This window comes from Pteropus vampyrus, unplaced genomic scaffold (assembly GCF_000151845.1).
Source record: "Pteropus vampyrus isolate Shadow unplaced genomic scaffold, Pvam_2.0 Scaffold354, whole genome shotgun sequence".
NCBI classification, from domain to species: Eukaryota; Metazoa; Chordata; class Mammalia; order Chiroptera; family Pteropodidae; genus Pteropus; species Pteropus vampyrus.
Window position 1 is genome coordinate 521,311 of NW_011889135.1, and position 22,257 is coordinate 543,567.

At 37.7% G+C, this 22,257-nt stretch overlaps 1 protein-coding gene across 6 annotated transcripts in view; it reads left to right on the forward strand.

Moving 5' to 3' along the window:
• KANK1 (KN motif and ankyrin repeat domains 1) overlaps positions 1-22,257 on the forward strand; it is a 191,103-nt gene that overhangs the window by 107,605 nt on the left and 61,241 nt on the right. For all 6 annotated transcript variants that reach the window (XM_023522689.1, XM_023522688.1, XM_011379102.2 and 3 more), the window contains one exon: positions 19,746-19,865. In XM_023522689.1, the coding sequence (XP_023378457.1) occupies positions 19,829-19,865 (37 nt within the window). In that variant the 5' untranslated portion in view covers positions 19,746-19,828. The remainder of the gene's footprint in view (positions 1-19,745; positions 19,866-22,257) is intronic.

Here is a 22,257-nt window from a genome sequence, read left to right on the forward strand (position 1 = left end):
TTACACTCTATTTCATTTAAATACATCTCCCTTATAATTTTCTCTCGCTCTTAATTGTTGGCAGAAATCAGTTTCTCAAGAGCTCACTTTCTTTCCATATGCAGATTTGTTCTTGGATGATTTTACAAACAGTGCCATATCCTTCTGCCTTTTCACTTGTGCGTGCGTGTGTGTGTCTGTCTGTCTGTCTGTCTGTCTCCAGCTCTAGGTGTAAGATTTCCAGATCCCATTGTACACAGCTTCATTTTAGAATAACTCCACGCCTGAGTTGGGGAAGGACCCAAAAGCTCTCATCTTTAGTCTTCTGCTTTGTGACATATAAAACTCTTGGTCACTCAATCTTAACTGTTCAGGTAGGTGAAGTCCATTTGAATGGAAATTCCTTTTTGGGACACACAGCAGCATTTTTAAACTGCCTGTGCTGCAATGAAATTTTTAAAAGGAGTTAAAATTTTTAAAATTTTAAAAGAACTTGATATCAAGTTCTTAATAGATGTTGTCCAGAGCTGTTTTTATGGCCCAAATCGATGTTCTGTTTACCACCAATGATACTTCAAGGCTGAAAAATGTACTCCCATGTGGGCAAAAGCCCTGAAAAAAACCAGGTTCCTCATGGAAGTGACAATGTAACTAGATGTAAGCAGTATGCTTAGAGGTGATCTGGGCAGTGTATGTGTCTTTATCAGATTAACAAATGAAATTCTTTTACCTAATTTTTGTTTTCTGTGTTAGAATCTATCTACCTTATCACATGTTGATTTTGATCCTCCCTTTTTGTTAATATTCTTTATATCCTTTCTAAGAGATGGGTTTGTTTGTGAAATAGCTAATAAGAGCACCAGTAATACCATCATTAACACGCGAATGAGCAGTGATCAGGGTGTTCTAAACATTGAGATTCCAAAGACTTTTAAGGCAGAAGGCAGTACTTAAGGAACTTGGAACAGAGGCATCCTCAAGCCACCCTGATTGTGCTTTTCAAAATAAACTTTCTCTTTGAGGGTAACCTAAAAAATAGACATTCTTTTTACAGCAACTTCTCTGAATTAATTTACATTTGGGCAAACTAAAAACTGGAAAGAGGAGAGTGGAGTTTAGTGGCAGGTCTGGTTTTGAACAGGTGTTTGATTTTGCTAATCTTGGTAGTGCATAAGCTTATTTTTGTGAATTTTCTATCCAGAATTCTGAGTTGATGGACATAGCCACCAGACCGGAGAGATGGTTGGCATTGCCATGAATGGCCAGCTGATAGAATTTGCCATCTTTGAGAGGGAGAGATATTCAAGCTAGATGAGAACTTTTTATAGTGGCAGGTAATTCTGACTTGGGATTTATTTGAATTTCTAAAGGCAAATTAATTTTTCTATGTCCTACATGGTATATAGGTACTTGTTACCTTTTCTCTCTCCATCTCATGAGCTTTTACTATAGATGGAAGAAAGTTGGTGCTTCCTTTTGGTATTTTGAGAGTTTTATTTTTATGCCTCTCCTTGGCAGCCTTTCCTTTTCCATAAACCAGTGTCAACGTGATGGTGAGGGTAAGTATCCTTGGTGTTCTAGAAGATCTTTTTGTTGCAATTTTACGACTGAGTAAATTTATCTTTTTTCACCTACTTTATAGTTTCATATCTAGTATGTTATGAACCTTTTTATAAACAAGAGAAGAGGAAAGCCTATTTGGAAACTTAAAAGTAGTAAAGGCAAGGCCATTTATAAATGTCTAGTTAGATCACCATTTGGAAAGGTCTTAAACTTTAAAAGTTATGAACCGCGGATTTGTTGAAGGTGGGAGTGGCAGTCCCTTTATCTTCATTGTTTTTTGAGCTTTCATGCTGGAGTGTGTGTGTGTGGGTGGGTGGGTGCGTGCGCACGCGCGCGGGTATGTCTGTCTGTCTGTCTCTCTGTCTGAACATATTGACATTTTTTGATGAAAAGGTCCATCACTTGCATAAGCTTTGCAAAGCCACTGCCTTAAAGTATTTTTTTTGTTGACTTTTACTGTAATTGTTTTAAGATCTGCTTCTTACTATTTAAAAACAACTTTTAATATTAGTTAACTCTTCAAATGTTTCTTATCAGCATAAAATCCTTTTTGCAATATATGTATTTTGTTTGTTTAATTTATAGTCTAGTCAAAATTTTGGTCCACATTTAAGGGGGCTTCTCCCATGAGAATTTGATTTAAAAGCAAAGGATTTTAACTTATATGAACTAGACTTAGCTTTGATTTGTTTCACATGTGGAAAAATGTATGTTCTAGGGCAGCCTGTGATGTGTCATTACTTAGAACATGCATCATTTTTTTTGCCACGATTGCATTGGTTTTTCTCCATGTGGTGTCTGTGGCAAAGCCAGTCTTTGTAACCTCTGAAATATAGAGAACAAAAGTAGAGCAGATTCTGACTTGCTAGTTCTCTGGAGACTGAGCTATATTGTCTTCTGGGAAAGCAGCTAAAGCACAGACTTTTAAATCGATGTGGTTACTATGGTTTCAATCTAGATGAGCAGTACCTATGATTTTACTATATCTGCTACTGTTTGAAAAGAAGCATCAATTACTATTAGCTGAATAAAAAGGACCTGAGTTGGTTTTTTTAGGAGTTTAAGAATTAGGCCTTAAATTAACAGTCAGTGAAATAAGTAAGAAAGGTCACATTTTTAAGAAATGATATCTCTAATGTTTAAAAATTCCCATGTCCATATTGGCCTATTCAACAAAACAACGTAAAGGGTTAATCAAGTATTTCATGATTTGACCACAGATTATATTTATGGCCTTAATGATATGACTTGTCCACAAAATTAAATATTTATTCCAATAAGCATTCACTGAATGCTAGTTATGTGCTGAGCACTAGACCAAACTTGTGTAGGAATAATACAAGGCTAAGCATGATCATATGCCATAGAGCTTGACAGTTGAGGTCAGGGCAGATATCTGATAATGCTTGCCCCTGCGTTTTACTATTATGTTTTTTTATGTTTGTTTAGGATTCCTATTTAGGATACAGACCTTTGGAAAATAGGAATATTACCAGGCACCACAGGGAAATAATTTTTAAATATTTAAAAATAAATCGTAGTAAAAATATAGGTTTTTGTTTTCCCAGCAGAGAATAAGCTATTCTGGATAGCAATGTTTTCTAGATGGCACAGGATTTGTCCCTCTAATTTTGTCTTCTCTGTCCTGCTTTCACTTTAACCATTATGGTTTGAAAACTTCGTGAAATTGATAACACATTTACAGATTTTCTTAAACAATATATTGAACATAATTTAAGCTTTTCTTAGTAAGTTAGGTCTGTCATCATTTATATATAACATGCTATGATAGTAAGTGTCCTTAGAAATCACACAGTTTATAGGGTTGTTTGCCCCATCATCATTTTTATTTTTATTTTTATTTATTTTTTAACACCTACAGCACCTGGTATTCCTAGGTGGTCTCCCATCCTAGTACTAACCAGGCCCGACACTGCTTAGCTTCCAAGATCAGACGAGATCGGGCTCGTTCAGCCCATCATTTTTAAATCTCTTCCCTTGTGATAGGAATTTTTCTTTGAGTTAATATGACTTTCTAAAGCAATCTCATAATCTTATAATCTTACCAGAGTTATGGGAGGAAAAAACCCCAAACAATCAAATTTAATAGAACCATATATGAAAGAAGAGTGACTTGGCCATGAGTTTAGGGTTTCTGTATAAGCTATGTTCATGAATATCATATTTTTGATAGTTTATCTATTTATTGGTTATTTTCTGCTCTCATTAGTGTTCCAAGTAGAGTGCCTAGACAATTAAGTACTGGGTAGATATGTCATTATCATCTAATGATGTTTTACAATATTTCGTGGCATTATAAATAAGTATGCTGTATTCTACTTACATTGATGAGGTATTAGAAACAATTACAGAAGCTTCAGTTTAATAAGACTGTCACTTTATACCTCTTTGGTTTTTTCCTCTGCCTTTCTGTGTGACTTAATCAATCCATTATATATAACTTTACCTTTAATACTGCTCAGGTCTCAAATTAATGAAAACTACAATAAACAAGTGTAGTTTTTAGTGTCCAAACTGTTTTCTCATTAAATATTCATTTAATTCCTATTTAAAAAAAAAATTCAGTTTGCTTTAAGAGAGTGGTCTTGAGGAGAAAACAGTTAATATAGTTGTGTTAGACGCAGAGAAGCAGTGAGGGAAATGTTAGGAGCAAAAGTTCTTGCCATGATCTTATGAAGTGTTCCAAGCTATTTTTTTCCTTGTCGACTCAGAAGAACAGATACTGAAGAAGGCAGTGAACAACCTCAGTTTTTCTTCTGGCCCACACTTACATATAGCAGAGACATGAAATACCAGCCCCAACTCAGACCTTCAGTGGGTAGCCAGGGGACAGTGTTTTTCACGGAGCTGTTATTGACATCCAAAGAGATCTGGTCTAAAACGGAAGGATCTCAGTTGATCTAGTACATTTTAACCTTCTGCTTTCATGTGCACCTTCCACAGCTAATCTGCCTATTAGAGATGAAGATGTTCATTCTCCTTAATCTGTATTAACTACATATTAGTAGTAAATTCCCCGTTTTTTTCATCTTTTTTTCATAGGCTATTTCAATATATTAAAAATGTATTCTGTATATATGATTTGCCTTTTTTGTGCCATAAAGTGAGAACACATACAGGAATAAAAATGTATCAATTCCTTTTTTTATAGAATTCATACATTCATTCAAAAACTAAGTTGTAATTAATTAAAAATAATTTTGAACATTGGTTATCCTAGGCTCTGAGTGCTGGATACTCAGAAAACTAAAGATGACATAATCATTGTACTTACAGAGCTTAAAGCCCAAAGAGAAAGAGCAGTATGCTGGGAAGGAAATTCTAGGCAGTAAGTGCACATGCGAAGTAGAGCTCAATTCTCTGAACTTCAGTCTCCTTATCTGTTATAGAGGGAAAGTATCTTATAAAGTCGTTTTGATGCTTAGCTAAGATAATGCATATGAAAACTATTGTGAAATTGTAAAGCTATGGACGTGTCTGTTTTCGGGTTTAAAATAAAAAGTAAGAAAATTTTTATCCTGAAACTATTCAGATAATGTAGTTATGAGACTCTAGGTAAAAGGAAATGATGCACTTCGATATCAGATGCACTTCGATAGCAAATGCACCTCCTGGGAGAATGAGATTGTATTATTAGGAGCCTCTTATTCTAGAAATCATTTTACTAGCATTTATGGTAAGTAATGATGACTCTTGGGAATAGCAGAGATATGTTTGACATCACATATTATTGTCAGCCTTTCTTTAAACCCACAGTGCATTTTTATTGTATCTGAATAAGAATGTATTGAGCCTTATGGCATTAGGATATATATAGTGCCTGTTTTATAGTTGGTTTCTAGAGTATTTTCATAGCAATCTCTCAATGTATCTATTTATTATTTCCCTCCCTCACCCTTTATTTTTTTTCTGTTAGTTCTTTAAAGGTAGGGAAGCCCTAGTTTATGCCTGTTTTACCAATATCCCATCTATTTAGCATTTTAGCACTCTCAAAAGTGTCCCAGTTTGGGTGGTCACCCTGGTTCAAGGCATTAAAAAAAAAAAAATGAAGAGCCAGCAAATTAGTGGAATTGTGAAGATCTGTGCTAACTGACCTCAGCCACTGAACTGACTTACAGAGTGTAGACTTGGTCCAATGATATTCTGGAATGCAACTTATAGATTTAAGCCTACGGTGTCTGATTATCAGTTCACAGCACAGCAGGTTTCCTAATAAGCCGTTAAGACTAAAGCATACGTTTGTCTTCACTGGCTCAGAACAGTAGCTTTGACACTTGAACAGTTTTCACTCTAGCATGGCTGGCTGGCACTCGAAGCCTGACATTCCTTCTTAAAGGCCCATCAAGGTTTTCATTCAGTGTGAGCATACTCATTAATATGGTATTGATCCTGTTTTTGACCATCTCTCACCCATGGCAGCCAACCAGGGGGGATATAAAACATGTCTGTGGCCCCTTCCCCACGTGTGCAGCTCTCATGGTGGTGAGAGTCAAGGGGATGAGTAAGATGCATCCTAGAGAGAGGAGCAGCATCTCTGCCATGCTCTCTCCCTCTTTTACGATAAGAGAGCAGAAGCGAAAGGTCCAAAAAATAAAAGTCTACAGAGAGGACGGTTTCTCTTTGTATGTGCTTGCAATCCCCCATATAATGGAGTGAAATTGTCCCTTCCTGCCAGCACTAATATAAAAATTGTATAAAGGTCAAGGAGATACCTCACTGTTTTAGTATGTGCAATTAGTATTTTCGTAACAGGGCAGTTTGAAAAAAGTTCAGTGCAGGTTATGCTTGATTAAGAGCAAATGTGTAACTCTGCCTCTCTCTGTTGACAGCTATGTTAGAGTTTGGGGGTGGCTTCTGTGCTCATGATCTCTAAAGAAATGATTTAAGTCTTGCAAAGTAAAAAGAAGGTCAGAAAATAAAGGAAAATCAATGGAATAGGTCACTCTAATCCCATTTTACTTTTCCAGAAAGGCAAAAGTAGTGTAAAGATTTCTGTTAAAACAGTGCTTCTCTCTTGTTGAAATGCAGATCTGAGACAGTAGGTTTGGGTTGAGGATTTAAGGTTCTGCATTTCTTGCCAGCTCCAGGGAATGCCAGTGATGTTGGACCACAGGCCACACCTGGAGTGATGAGTTGTCAGGAAAAACGTATGCTTCGGCTGGCTCTGACTCTGGATGTCACTGTTGTACCATAGGCATGCTAGAGAGAGACACAAACAGGACTATCAGGAGGAGCTAGTTGTGTTGTAGTGAGAGGTTAGAGCAAGAACAACTGTCTTAAATACTGTTCCTTCTCAGTCTCTAGGAATATTAAGGTATCCTTCCCCTGCAGAGGCCCATCGTCCTCCTGCTAATGAGAAGAATAAAGAAATAGTCATTTCATGGACTTGGAATCCCAGTAACTGGCTCCTCTTTATTAAGTGCTGGAGGCATAAGGAAATAAATAGGAAACTAGAGGAAATTCAGAAAAGAAAGTTTTATTCCCTCCTGCTTCCATCATAGGAAAATGCTGTGATATGCCTTCGTTTCTTCTGGCTATTTAACTTCTGCTAGTTCAGAAAATGTCCTCATCTACAAAAGGATTTGAATTTAGATAGTTTTCAGAGCCCTTTAGATTGTTAAAGCATAGCAAGTAAGAGTTTTGTGATCATACAACACTATATATAATATATTTGTATCTTTAAGAGTGTGGCTTTATTTCTGTAAGGGCACCTCCAAAATAGAGAGAGAAAGAGAGAGACAGACAGAGAGACAGAGAGAGAGAGAGACAGAGAGAGGGAGTGTGTGTGTGTGTGTGTGTGTGTGTGTGTGTGTGTGTGTGTGTGTAGTATTTTCCCCTATATTCTTGCCTTTCTTTTAAAAAAATATACTTTGTTTTGAGGGGGACCAAGGTTTTGCCATCCCAAAATATGCCTTTGGTGATATTGATTTTAAGCCGGTTACTAAGAAACAAAACCCTTTACCTGCCTAAAGGAATTCAGATAGAAAAACCTGCTTAAAGGAAGGGAGCATCACCTTTGCTTCATAATATAAATCTAGCAAAGCCTGTTTGTTAGACTTCCCTCTGTGTCCCATTGTTTCTGGGTGGCCCAGCAAGCATTTTTTTTTTTTTTTTTTACCATGTGTTTGCTTTCTCATCCACCTGTGAATTACTTGCTTTCCCTTTGAAATTCCAGACCCCTGCCCTTCTTTGTCAAAAATGACATATAAACCTCAACTGCCCAATGCTTCCTTGGGTTTTATTCTTATGACACCCCCACATGTACATCTATAATAAATTTTGTACGTTTTCTCCTGTGAATCTGTCTCTTGTTCATTTGGTTGTTATTCCAACAAGAAGAACTTAGAAGGTGGGAGGGAAATTATTTTTTATGACCCCCTCCCCCACAGTTTCATAGCTTCGGAAATATTTTTTATGTGATCTGTAGTTGGCTGTATTAATTTCTGCTTCTGTAACACTAATTTAAGGAATCTGGCCTCACAGTGACAGCAATGGCGAGAACTATCTTCTGTGGTTTACTAGCATTTCCTCTAAGCATCTGTTTGTTTGGGGTGTATGTGTGCCTTAGATACATCTTTTGACAGGATATAGGACTGCTTGTTTCAGAAGGCACTTTGGGTGCAACTATGTGTATTTAACCCAAGAGTGTTCTCTCTCAACACAGTGACCTCTTCAGCCTTAGGACAGAGGTCTGGAATTTATTCACGTCTCCATTCTGACTAATCGATTACACATTGAGCCCTGTATGGTGTAGTGGGTAATGGAGCAATGTAAGTCATTCAAGGGTTCCCTCATTCTCAGACTTTCGGATGAAAGAATTAAGATTTCTTAATTAACCAGCCCCCCACCCCCCCGAGACAATGTTCAGATTACATACAGAAGTTGGATTTTATGAAATATAAATTACTCTGAGCAAAGGATGAAGAATAGACTTTGAATTCCATGTTGAACAGCTAAAATTGCTAATTGAATTCAAACTTAATGAAAACATTAATTGTATACAGAGATTTCAATCCATTGTGTTTTGAGGGTGTGTTTGCTGTATTAAAAGCAATGAACTTAGGCATGGATTCCAGATTCTTTGGCCCTCCCACACAGTTTTGGTGAGTTTAAGTTAGCACCCTTCCATAGGGCAACCTGACCTTATCTATCAACTATATAAGCTCTATCTTCTCATCTCACAAAATCCACTTTTTGGAATCAGTCTGTAGCCAATTACTGGGCAAGTACACAAAGCTGTATGTAAAAGTATCTTCCTCAAAGTGTTTGTAATATGAAAAAATTGGAAATAACCTAAATATTCGATAATAAAAGGAGGTCAAATAAAATGTGAAACAAATATGAGAGGAAACACTATGCGGGCATTAAAAAGAAGAAATATAAGTATAATCTTGCATGGCTAGACTATGTTAAAAGTTATAAAATAATACAGTTGGAAAAAATATATATGTATACACATGTATATATAAACACAGGAAAGAATCAGAAGCTACACACCAAAATGTTGACAGTAGTGGAATTATAGCTGATTTTCCACTTTCTCTCTTAACCCTTTATTATGAAAATTTAGTACTGTTACATTGAGGAAGGAAGAGATAACTTAATTTGAAAAGGGTTGGGGAAGAAAGCAGCCACTCTGGGAGCTGAGTTGCAGGAGAAACCAGAGACCCACTATTTCAGCCTCTCTCTGGTGTTGACTGGTGGGAATTCCCTGTTCGTTGCTGTGCCAGGAGGCGCTTGCAGAGCCAGTGGGGGCCTGTGAGGCAAGACCTGTGTCCTGTTGACTCATACACACAGTGTTCTATATGGTCTTACTTTATTTGTCAATGTGGGCCCTAGGGAGCCTTGTATTCTTCTTGGGCCTAGGATTTAGATCAGTAGAATCACAGAATGGCTGTCATGCCTAGAAGTGTCGTTAGGGCTGTCCTAGTCCAGCTACAAGGAACTGGAGGCCCAGAGCATTTAAGTAACTTTCCCAAAGTCTTGTAGGTAGTTCGAGGCCAAGTCGAAATGAAAACATGGTTCCCAGGCTGCTACTTTGCTTATCCCAGATCTCTGCTGTTGTGGATGAGCCTCCCATTATCATAAGCAGCTTTTAAGACCAGAGAAAAAGAGGTTTCCAGGTAAGGGAATACGTTTTCTCTCATATCTTCAAATATTACATTGTAAGGCCTTTCGTCCTAATCTGTGTCCAGTGAAATATGTGGAAATTCAGAGGTGCAGAAGTCCTGGGTTCTGGCCTCTTTTAAATATCTAATAAAGGCTGCAGACCTCTTCCCTGGAGCAATGTGGGTTTTCTGAAAACCACAAAACTTTGCATTTGATTTTGCAGGTTCGAGAACCTTCTGAAACCTGTCCCTAGGCTGTAAATGTTTTTTGTCTTGTGCTCCCTGAGTTTTCAAGAAGTTCTCTTGCATTTTGAGATAATGGAACTATGAACTGGTTTTCATACCTTTGCTTCTAGCCAAAACAATAGTGTGGAAATCGAAAAAGTAAGTACAGGAACTAGAAAGATGAACACGCCTCATCACATTAGTGTTTTCTTTGTTTCCTGTTGCTATTAAATTTTCTTTTCAATAAAAGTAAAATTTTACGATATTTTTTAAAACTCCCAATACACTGTACAGCTGCTTTCATTTTGGCAGTGTGTTCAACTCTGTTCCTATCCACATGAATAATTTATGATTATAACCAAATACTGTCTTTACCATATTCCTTTATCCTGTTCTTTGGAAGAAGACAGTTCCTCCTGTAAGAAAGACACAGGCTGAGGCCCAAGATAAGGCAAGCATTTGTTTGTATTTCTCACCAAAAACTAGGTGTTTGAATAAGAACAGGTAGTTTCCACTTAACATTGTTAAGAAGAGTTTGGAAAATGGCCTCGTGCCATGGTTTCCCAATCAGCTAGAGGACATGTGAACACACCACCAACCACTGGGCCCACATGCAGAGTTTCTGATTCAGTGGTCTGCAATGGGGCCCAAGAATATGCATTTCTAGTAAGTTCCCAGGTGATGCTGACACTACTGGTCCAGGGCCATACTTTGAGAAATAGTGACCTTTGGAACAAGAGTCTCAAAAGGCAGTGTGTTTTCTAAACTCCTCTGATAATAAGAATCATATGGGGATTGTGTGAAAAATATCATTTCCAACTCTATGCCAGACTCAGACTCACTGAATCAGAATCTCTGGGGAAAGGCTTGGGAGGCTGTATGATCAGATTTGGAGGAACACTAGTGCTATCAGGTAAACCTTGCAAACCACCCACAGGACAGTAGACTGTATCGCTCTAAACCACAGCATCCTTTTCGTGCTTTGACCCTGTGACTCCCTTAACCCCTAGAAGTGTATCTTCTTGGCTTCATCTTCATTTTTAAATAAATTCTAAGCTATCCTTGAAAAACAAATATTTTTATTTCGGGTGCCTAATAAATTGTGCGATAGAGATAGCAGAATGCCTGATTTCTGAGAACTTCTGAATTTTTACTGAATCAATTCTCTTTTTATTTTATTCACAGTTTGAGTGTGTGTGAGAGATAGGGAGGGAGGGAGAGAGGAAGGAAGGAAAGAAGAAAAGGAAGGAAGGAAGGAAAGGAAGGAGGGAGGGAGGGAGGGAGGAAAGGAAGAAGGGAGGAAGGAAGGAAGGGAGGAGCAAGCATTTCTAGAAGTTCCTGGTGATAGTGTTACTACTGGAATAGACCAGAAATTCTCAAGCATAGCACATTGGGATTTCTTGTGGGAGCTTTAAAAAATACATCTGCCTGAGTTCCACCCAGGGAGTAATTTAGTTGGCCTATGAGGGCACCTGAACAGTAATTCCAATGATCACCCAAGGTCGTGAATCATTAATGTGGGTCCCTAAGGATAGAAGGCAACCAGGTAGGAAGAATAAGGCCTGATGGAGAAAAGAGGGCTAAACCATTGCTTCACACACTTCACTATGTATACAAATCACCTGGGCCTCCTGTTAGGATGCAGATTCTGATCAGTAGATCTTGAGTGGGGCCCAAGATTCTGCTTTTTTAACAGGTCAAGCAGATGCTACCTGGGTACCACACTTTGAGTAGCAAGGGGCTTAGAAAGTGTTAACAAGCACATGCAAGTGCCTACCAACACAGTTTTAGTATTTTTTAAAGTGCAGAACAAATAAAAGCAATGCCAATGAAATGTCAGACACCATAAATTAGAAATAATATATATTTTGCCGTTAGTGAATGCCGACCTTCCCTTGATGGCTAAAAATTTTTGATTTTGCTTCCCTCTACCTCTACCTGTAGTTTCAAACAAATTTTTGTGGATTGGTTTTTGCTTTAATGTGATACACATATACTAACAGGCTTTTTTTTTTTTTTTTTTTGGCCCCCGTCTATCTGGATCTCAGTGTTCACTGTCTTTCAGAGTTTGGGAATCTTGCCTTCCAGCTTCCTCATTGCCTCAGACTCAGCCCGATAAATGTTATGCCCAGGCTAGGAGGCCAAATGTTCAGTAATGCCCCAGGGCCCTCATTTGGGGAGTCGATGGCATTAACTCTAGAGCTGTCAGATTGCACACAGGGAGCCAGCCTTTTTGGGACATGGTCTCAGCCTGTGTTTCTGGCTTGAGTCCAACCTTTCTGTCCTGGGTTAGGGGTAAAGCCTTTTCTCTGGCAAGTGCCATCCTCTGGCCCTTTCCTAGTGTGGTAGAGTTGAGACACTGCTGTCAGAGCCTTTAGAACAGGAACAAGAAGTGGGGCAAGGGAGAGGCAGGAACTTCGGGTGAGGAGGAAGGGATCGAAGTCTCAGCTGCTGAGTCAGCTCTCCTGGTTTGTTGCATTTCCCGGCTGAACATGGCAGAAATGTTACGTGATTGATGGCATTTGAATTGACCCTCAGAGAACACATCTATGGCCTCTGACCATTTGAAATTGGTGGGAATGACCCCAGGGGTCCTCCCTCCCTTCCAATGCTGGCCAGGAGACAAGGCTCTCCCTCCTGGGCGTGGCCTGCTGTTCATCAGGCTGTCACCATACTGCTGTTATCCAAAGTATCCCTCAGTGGAATGGGACACCGGCAGGAAACAAGGGTTTTCAGTCATTTCCTATTTTTAAATGAAATCTTTGTGGCAGATGCCAACGCCCCAGCACCATGCCCTGGAACTGGCCTTCCTAGCAAGGTCAGAGGAACATCAAATCAGCAGGACTTTTGCAGAGTCATGAAAGCAGTGTGCTTTTCCCAGCAAGGAAACCTATGACAAAAAAAAAAAAACACAGAATGTTCTGAGTCTTTTATATTAAAAAGGGAAAAGCTTAAGTGAGATTTCTTCCAATTAAAGTAAAGCAACATTGAAGATTTGCTGTAACAGCCTGTATAACATGTAAAGGCCGAGTTGAGCTTGAGTGTGGCCGGGGCACAGTAGAAACTAGTTCTGCCTCTTAAAATGTCTTGGTTCAGTTTCTGGTTCCGGCTTTTCCCGTAACCATTTTCAGTTGAAGTGCATATGCTATATTGATAACACAGTTTAATATTAGGGGAACTTTTGTCAGGCAGTAAATGATAAAGTACCTCCTGGGCTGGCTGGACACTTGACCTCTTTTAAGTTTCTCTTAAATAAGTAGGAATTTGTATCTTCTGGAGAAACACAAGAACATCTGAGAAGTTTCTGTTCATGGATGACTGAGCTTGCTTTCTGCTACAGACGGTGAAAAATAAAATTTTAAGAAAATCAAAGTAAGATCCAAGGTGAAATTCTCTATGTGAAGTATGACTAGACCATTCCTGGAACATCTAGTATTCTTTCCCTGTGATATATAACTAAAGAAGCCCCAACCTAACTGTCCTTAAAGATGTTAAGCAAATGACTACTGAGAAATAAGATCATTTATTTTATGTTACTCATTGGCTTCAGCACCCTCAATGACTTTACTTTTGCACTTAGAATAAAACTCATCCTCCTTACTGTGGCCAAAAAAACCCAGCAGGTCTCATAATCTGGCCTCTGTTCCTCTCCTCTCAGCCCAGTCTGTGTTTTCCCTCTCTTTATAAACTCAATTGCTCAAATGTGTAGAGCTTTGTCCTGCCCAGAGCCTTCAGACCATTCTTTTATAGAAAAAAAAAAAATTTAATTTTGATGAAGATCACTTTATCAATTTTTACTTTTATCTATCTTCCTAACCAAAGCAAGTTGATAAATACTATTTCATGTGCTTATACTGTCACAAAATTACTTGCCTTTGAAGCCAACAAAAAATGTAAAGGCGGCAAGTGGAAAAAAAAAAAAAACTTCAATACTAATTTTCATTTGTCTGCTCTTCTTCAGACAGCCTGTTCCCCCTTTTTTTTTGCAGAAAAGTAGATCGTTTTCAGCCTATGTTGTTATGATCCGATAAACTTTAATCACAGAAAAAATTCCTGGAGAGACAATCTGCCAGCAACCCAGCAGGGCTCTGGAAGTATTTGCAGGCTCTGAGATGGTTTTAACCCATTTGTTGGCAGCATTGCCCTTATGCACACTCTTGGAAAGATACTGATGTACTTTCATAATGTAGAGTGGATACGGATGGGCAGGGAGTGTCTGTTGGAGGGCCGGACACACCCCTGCCCACTTTTGTGCACAAGGAGACAGATCTTAACATGGGACCTCTTTTCAAATAAGGCTGAAAAGGTGTAAGTAAGGAATTGACTTTTAGTACAACTAATCTGTTAAGCACACTGTGACCTAAATTATCTTTGCAACCAAAGCACAGATCTCTAGTTAGATTATTTTGGGGAAGAAGGAAGGAAGGTGAGTATCTGCTTTGTTCATTGTTTTATCTTCAGTGCCAAAAAGAATGCCTGGCACATCATAGGCACTCACTTGTTAAATGAATGGATGAATTTTTTTACTGTTGCTTCTTCTATATTTCTTCTTTTTTGCCTGCATTTTTACTTGTACTTGTGGTATAAGTATTTCCTCCAGCCTCTTAGCTATGTTACTCTGAGGAATAAGGTTGAAAATACAATTGTTTGAACAAACATTGCATAAAGTTTTCTATTGCCAAAACCCAACCCTTTTTTCTACATTATAAATGAAAACAAGAATCTAGGTAAATTTTTAATTTAGATCTTGATTGATAATTGAGATTTCCCTTCACCTATACCCCACCCATACCAAGAAAAATATGTGCTGTATTTAAGGAGAGCAAACAGGTTTGGGTCATAATTAGGCAATTTGGTTGCAAGGTACCCAAGACCTCTAATATTATCCCCACAATTCCTGTGGTAGGAGCCAATATTCAAAATCACCGGAAGATAATCTGATGATGAACTATGGCCAGAGTTTGTACTTAAACATGCTTTTAATTAAGTTACTTTTAATTAAATTCTTGACAGAAATATGTGGGCAATCATAGATGGTGTATAATAAATTATACAGGCTTTCGAATGCCTGTTTGAAAGATTAACTTATTTAAAGAAATAAATGAGCTTTGCATTTTTGATTAGGGTAAAACATTTGTGTGTTCGTATATATGTGTGTTTTTTAGTTTTTTGTAGCATCTACTTCCTTTAGATTTCTTTTTAGCACCTGTCCCCTGATGTCATCTTTCTCCTGGGCAATTCACTTTATTTACCACCAAGCTCTCATAGAAGCACACATTGCTGTAGCCACAGCACTACTATTTGACACGCGCTTTCTCATCTTCTGCCTTTGCACGTGCTATTCCTTCTGCCTAGAATTCTCTTTTCATTTTTCTCATCCCGAAAAACATTCATTTATCCTTTATGACTTAGGCCAAGCGGTCTCTTAGGAATACATTTTTTTTGGCCACTTCCACCCTTTTTGGGCAAAATAAGACCACCTGACTGTGGATTGGAATCCAACTGTTCATACACTACTGTTCTAGGCTTTCTCCTTTCCTTATGTCTCTGTTTGCTTCCACCACTAGGGTGTAAGCTCCTGGGAGTGGCTCAGTGCTTTAGTTTACATCTCCAAAATAGTGGCTGGTACAAATTCTAGAATGTCATAGGTCTTTTTAAAACATGTTAAGGTAATTAAAATACGCATATAGTCAAATAGAAATAGCCTCAGGTGGTAACAATGACCACATCAGGATCGTGAGATAACAAATTATTTTTTGCATGTCGTGAAAGAAATTCTAGAACTTTCACATCAAAATTGTTGTTTTCACTGTCATAATTGTCCTTTTGAGCAGCAAGTTTCTTATTCTAATCACACTGCCCTAATTCCATCCATTTTTGAAACTTCTGTGATTCCATTAAGAGTCTTCCTCCTGTCCTCATTGGTGGAAATTTTTTCGGTTTAAAAAGTACTTAATTTTTTGAAAGTCAAATGACATTCATAAGAGAATGTAAGGGAAAAGGTTGATAATCAAGCTGACTAAATATCAGGTGGTATCTAGAAGAGTGATATGGTTAAGTACTGAGACATTTCCTGTGTGTCATATAAGTATCTCTTCAAGCTCTTAAACATGTAACCTCAAGGAATAAAGTTGGACGTACAATTGCTTTAAAAACAATATTATATAAAAATTTAAAACATAAGTTTCTATCTAAAAGGGATTTGAGCAAAGCATCCTTGGAATAAGCATATACATCCCTCCCGACTACCTTGAAAAAGACCTCACTTGTCTTTGTAATTTCTTGTTAAAACTGTAGTGCCCTCACTCAGTCACGTTATCACAGGAGCTGGCGCTTGAGCTCTGGGACTGACTTGCTTAGCTCTGAATGTAGCTCTGTTACTTACTAGCTGTGTGACCTCTGCAAGTTCTAAACCTCACCATACCTCAGTTTCCTATCTATAAAATGGGGAGGATTTTAGTACTCTGTAGGGTTGTTTTGAGGTTTAAATAAGGCAATAACTGTTAGGTGCTTTAAAAAGTCCCTTGAATGTAATATAATTTTGCCAATTCTAAGATGCACATATTTCGCATTTTAACACTTCTGAAATGAGGATGCATCTTAAAACTAATGTAATTTTTCAAAAAAATAGCATCTTATCACCATTTAATTAGCAATACCGTCTTTTAATCGATGACTTAAATAATGGAGCACCTTTAGGGTAGATTGCATTTTAGATTTCAATAACTAATAGTAAGTAGTAAGAGCTCAGTAAGTACTAGCTGACATCAGCATTATCATCAGTGTTGTCATCGTCATCAGTCATCTTGGTCCTAACCAGGACAGTGGCATTTGATTGGTTTGATAGTGCTAGCCTAGAGTATATATTAAATCTCAGTTTCATCTATTTGTTCTTGTCAATGTGCTCTTAGAAAAGATCTAGTGAGCTGTTTTTCATATTTGTTTTTATTAGGCGAATGTAAAGTATTTATGGGGTTAATACTTGCAATGTCTGTGTTATTCTCTGCACTGTACTTGGGAAGCTACTAACATGTTCTTCAATGCAGATCAGCGTCTTGAAATAAATAGAGAAGACAAATTATTTTCTCAATTGATGTGTTTTCCTAAGTCCTTTCGAAGAAGTGCTTTTTCTTAGTAAGCAGAACTAAGCCACCATTGTACCACTTAAGATTTACTGGTTCGCAGTCTTCTCTGTGAGAGAAAAGAAGCAGTTTATTGATCTGTAACAGAGAATGGATCATGGCCAAACCTTTTCTGGTTTATACAGTGCACTGCCATAAGAATCTGCATGTCACTAAGAAGACTGAGTCCTCACAATTTGAGGCCACCTGTCAGGCATGAACAATAACTAGGAAAAATCGATAGGCAATATAAAACTGTTGTTTTTGCACAAACACTTCTAGGATTCATGCCCAGTGGTAGACATGTCTTGTTATTTTCCCATTGGTATGCTTGCAGTTCCTAATTTTAAGATTTCCCCTTACTTTGATTTTATTGTTCAGTTTGTAGGAGGGCAAGAGAGACCAATTTGAATCCAAGATAAAGATCTCCTGCTGGGTGAAAGAGGTTCAATAACATGAGAAAACCTTGGACTAAAGTTTATGAAGCTTGACTAGGAAGATTCTGAGAGCATCTCCATCCAAATACCTTGCCACATACTTCATCCATAATATATGCAGCTTGTTTCTTCATGCCTTCTGCTCGCCCTCAAGAGTTTAAATGGTGGTAGTTCCAAGCCATTATGAAGGAGTACAAACAAACCAGGCTAGAAAGAGGCCAGTAAATAGGGATTTCGCTTCGGTTTCCGTTGTTGTTAGATTTTGTAAGTATAATTAGTTGAATAATTCCAGAAGCTGGGCTTCTTTCCTTGGTCTCCTCATTTCTACACTTCTCCTTAAATCCGCCCAGTCTTTACTTTTTTTTTTTTTTTTAACAAAGCTACATTTGTCAAACATGTATAGGCATTCCTCTTCTTAAAGATAATGCCCACTCTGTCCCTAAATCCTGCCTTTGATTCAGCTAGCTCTGACTGTGCACAGAGGTTATTGCTCTCCAAGTTCAATGCCGTGAACCCAAACCAGTGCCTGTTTCCAGCAGAATGTCAGGTGATTGCCACATAATCAGAGGGATTAGAGCCATCCTGCCTTCCTGGTACGTTGCCAGTTGGAAACTGGGGACTAGCAAAGAGCTGGGAGGCTGCCAGTGGAAGGTCGAGAATCGGATCTCCCTCCGCCAGTGAGCTGAGCAGTGGTCCGTGTAGCTGGAAAAGCCATGCAGGGGAGCAAGCCTGTCAGAAGCAGCCTACAAAAACCCAAGTCTTTAGAGTTTGCACTGAGTTGCTTTCACAGTATTAGGTTTGAACTGTGGTGCAAATCCATTCAAACAGGCAAATTTCACTAGCTAAGCAGCAAGAAATTCACACCCTGTGTGATCAAAGTGATCAGCCATTTCCTCTTCCTTCCTTTTTATTTACTTATATTTCTGACCTCTTATAATGTGGCCTGAGAGTTTCTTTTTGCATAGCATTTTTTAAATACTTTTTTCTTTCTCCGATGAATTTTAAAGCAAATAAAACCAAAGCCAACAAGAAATATCTAATGTTTCTTTTTAATAATTATTATTACAAAAGTAATAAAGGAGCTAAAATCATTCATAATTGCATTACCCTGGGGCAACCACAGTGAACATTTGGGCATGTTTACTTCTCATTGTTTTAAGTAAATGTCTAAATTTGTACATATATTTTTAGCAAAATTGGTTTTATGATAGAATACAGTCTTTTTTGTCAGCGTACTTTGAGTATTTTCTGTATTATTAAAAACTTATAAATGATTTCAGTGGCTGCATTAGATTCCAGTATATATGGATATGTTATTATTTTAGTGGTCTCCTGTTGGGAGGTCATAAGTCAACACTTGACTCTGAACTTGGAATTTGTTAAGCTCGATTTCTTCTGATTTTGTGCATCGAGAGTTAGAATTTGGACACAATGGAAATGGAATATTTCTATCTGCACCATGGTTTGGTTTTCTTGCCAGCATTTTTCAGAAGGCATTTTTGGAAAAGCAAAGGTTGGAACAATGTTCTTTTCTGTTCTTTTTCTTGTTTCTTTTTTTGTTTTCCATTTGTTTTAAATTTTGTGATCGTACCATAAATCATATTATAGTAATCTCAGTTACTTTTAAATAAAGACCAAGATAAATTAAGAAGTTTGTTGCCCAACGTGAACCCTAAAGTTTCAAAATTATGCCATTTGAAGTTTATCCAACAGAACAATGGGAGATGCTGAAGATTTTTTTTTTTTATGAGGGGGATTAACTGGATTAGATCTGTGTTTTAGATGACCGGGTAGGTGAAAGACTTGTGATATCTCAAAAGAATTCATATGAAATTAATCTTTTTTAAAAATATGAACATTTGGTGCAACGACTACTTTCAAATTGCAGTTGAGTGAATGAAACTATGAACCAACATCTGAGAAGGAGGATAAGCTTAAAAACCAAAAGTAATTCGTGAAATGCTACAGAATGACACATGTTAGGAGGTCATTTATATTTGAATACCACTTTCCTAAAAAGTTATTTCTGAAAAGTTTTATCTCCCATAAGAGTTTTATATCTAGAGACTTGCTTTCAGTATCTGTCCACAGGTGCATCTGTGAACCTGTTATTCCTGAAACACCAAATGGCTGAGTCCAGGGCAGCCACCACCTTGATCTATAGGCTGTCTCTCCCTGATTGAGATCTGCTCTCTCCATTAGCAGTCATCTTTGTAAACAGAAGTCTAAGATTTAGTATTGTGTATATTTTTAAATGATCCATTTTAATGGGGCTCTCTTTATTGTTTCAGGTTGAAGGCATTTGGGAACTTCATGCATAAAATTTGCATGATTCCTCACTCCTTTTTGGATCTGTCATTGGATTCAAGCCAGCATGGCTCACACCACAAAGGTTAATGGCTGTGCCTCAGGTAACTCCGTGTGCTGGAGTGTGTGTGTGTGTGTGTGTGTGTGTGTGTGTGTGTGTGTGTGTGTAAATATATGGCTTTACTCTAACTAATTTCTAATTTTTCTTTTAATAAACAAATAGACGATGATAAGTTGCCTAGATAACTATGATTTCAAAGTACTTTTCTATCCACTGAAGTTGTGTTTGTTTTATTTTTTTAATCATTTAGTGAATTTGCTTTTATCTTTATTGTCTTTATGTACAGAAATCAGTTGGGTAAATTATTACTTAAGTCAATTCTGTTGAAGTGTTGAAAGACACATGTAAAATCCTGAATTCGGATGCAAGTATAATGTATACTTCTCTTGCACTTCTTTATGAGGGATTGAACTATGAGAGAAGAAATGAATTTGGATGCTTAAAACCAATTCCTAGTATTTACTCTCAAGCAGTAGTGTTTGATGTTGTGAAGCAAAGGGAAAGGAAGAGGGGAAAAGAAGGATATAGTCTCTAAAGTGACTTTCCCAGGCAGGAATATGCAACAAACCATATTATGAATCATAAAGACTTGTATCCTAATTCCTACTTTGCTTATATGAGAGACCTATATAGTTTACATATCTATTCCAGTATTGCTTATGTAAATTTTGGGAGAAATTTATAAAACAAATGCAGTATTATAAGCCGTAAAAAAGCACTTTTAAAGGCAACAAGTGGGAGGAAGAGACCACTGAACTGGGCATACCCAGGCCTTGTATGTGACTTTTGGTTCCTGTAATCCCAGCTGCAAGTATCCTCTGGCAAGAAGGTGATAATTTACCCAAATAAACTCAGTTGTTTCTTTTGTCTATTTGCTTGTCCTTTTTACTGCCCAACTTCTTGAGGCTATTTTTGATCCTGCTGTCTATAATAAAATATGAATGACAATATTTAACACTTAATGAACACTTACTCTGTGCTTTGATGCCCAAGATGCTTTGCATGTATCATCCTCACAGTAATTCTTTGAGATTATACTATCATCATCACCATTACTGCTATCACAGAGAGGCTCAGCAGGTTACCTAAGTGACGTAAGAAAAGTTAGGATTATTACTTGTTTCTCTAGTAAAATATTTGATAAGAGAGGAGATTGAAACATTTTGAAAATCTTGAGAGCTGTGGGAAGGCTTCAGGCCCCTGTGATACTGTGATCTCCCTCCCTTCCCCTGTCCTCATTGATATCCACACACACAGAGGAAGCGGGACTTGGAATTGGGGTCTCAGACCTTGACGCTTTGGAGTCTCTGGCAGAATCCTATCTTCAAGGGTTTAGATACCTACCCCATTTATTCCTTGACTTGTCCTAGAGTGTCCCTTTTCTCTTTGTTCCTAAAGTCTGATGATCTAGCTATAATGTTTCCTCCCTAGCTGGTGCTTTACCTAACAGGTCTGGGCACCGAGTTTGAATGCAAAGGAAAGCTCTCTAATTTGTGACTTCGGGGTTTCAGGGTATGGATTGTTAATGCAGACAGGTATCTAGACCAGGCAAGGGAAGGTTTTTGTTTATTCTCATCACCATGACCTCTGTGAACCTGTAAGCAAATCTGATTAGAGGCTCAGTCATACACAATTACTTTAATGACATGCACACACACACACACAGAGATATCTAAACATGTATACATTACGTATGTATATATGATGCTCATTATAGAAAAAAAATTTAAATATATGCATGTAGTACTGTGTAAAAAAATAAAGCAAGAATTATACTACCACCCAGAAATAAATACTCTTCCATAGTCTTTAAATTTTATATATTTTGCATAGTTAAAGTTATGCTTATAAAAGTCATCATTTTATCTTTTCCTTTCCCACTTCGTATTACAAAAGAAATATCTGCCCTTTTTTTTTTTTAAGCCAATCTCAAGCACTGCAAAAGTGTATGCTGGTTATAAATATACCATTTTGAAATGTAATTAGCATAAAGAACATTTACAGGCCCCAGATTAAGATGGGATAAAGAGGGCTTTTTGGCAGCTAATGAGCTCTCGTTACTGATCTTTCCCATGAGAAAAAAGATAAATTATTTGGGTAGTTTAGTAGAAATTTTAAATATGGAGTAAATTATATGTTTTTTCATTTTCCAAAGATAAAGTATAATAGTAAATATGCCTTTTAAAACTATACTTCCTTTGATGTGTTATGCCCCAAAGGGGTCCCCCAATCAACCCCTTCCCCTGAAAAATCACTGCTTTTGGCTCCATAGACCACAAAGAGAAATCTCCTATGAGGGTGGAGTCAGGGCACACTGGTCATGGTCTTAGGAATAAACCCGAAGAAAGGAAGAGTGTCCAGGAAAAGCACCGTCAGCCACACTGTGCCACTGGCTGCAAAATCCATCCGAGGACTGGTCACCCCACAATCATGTC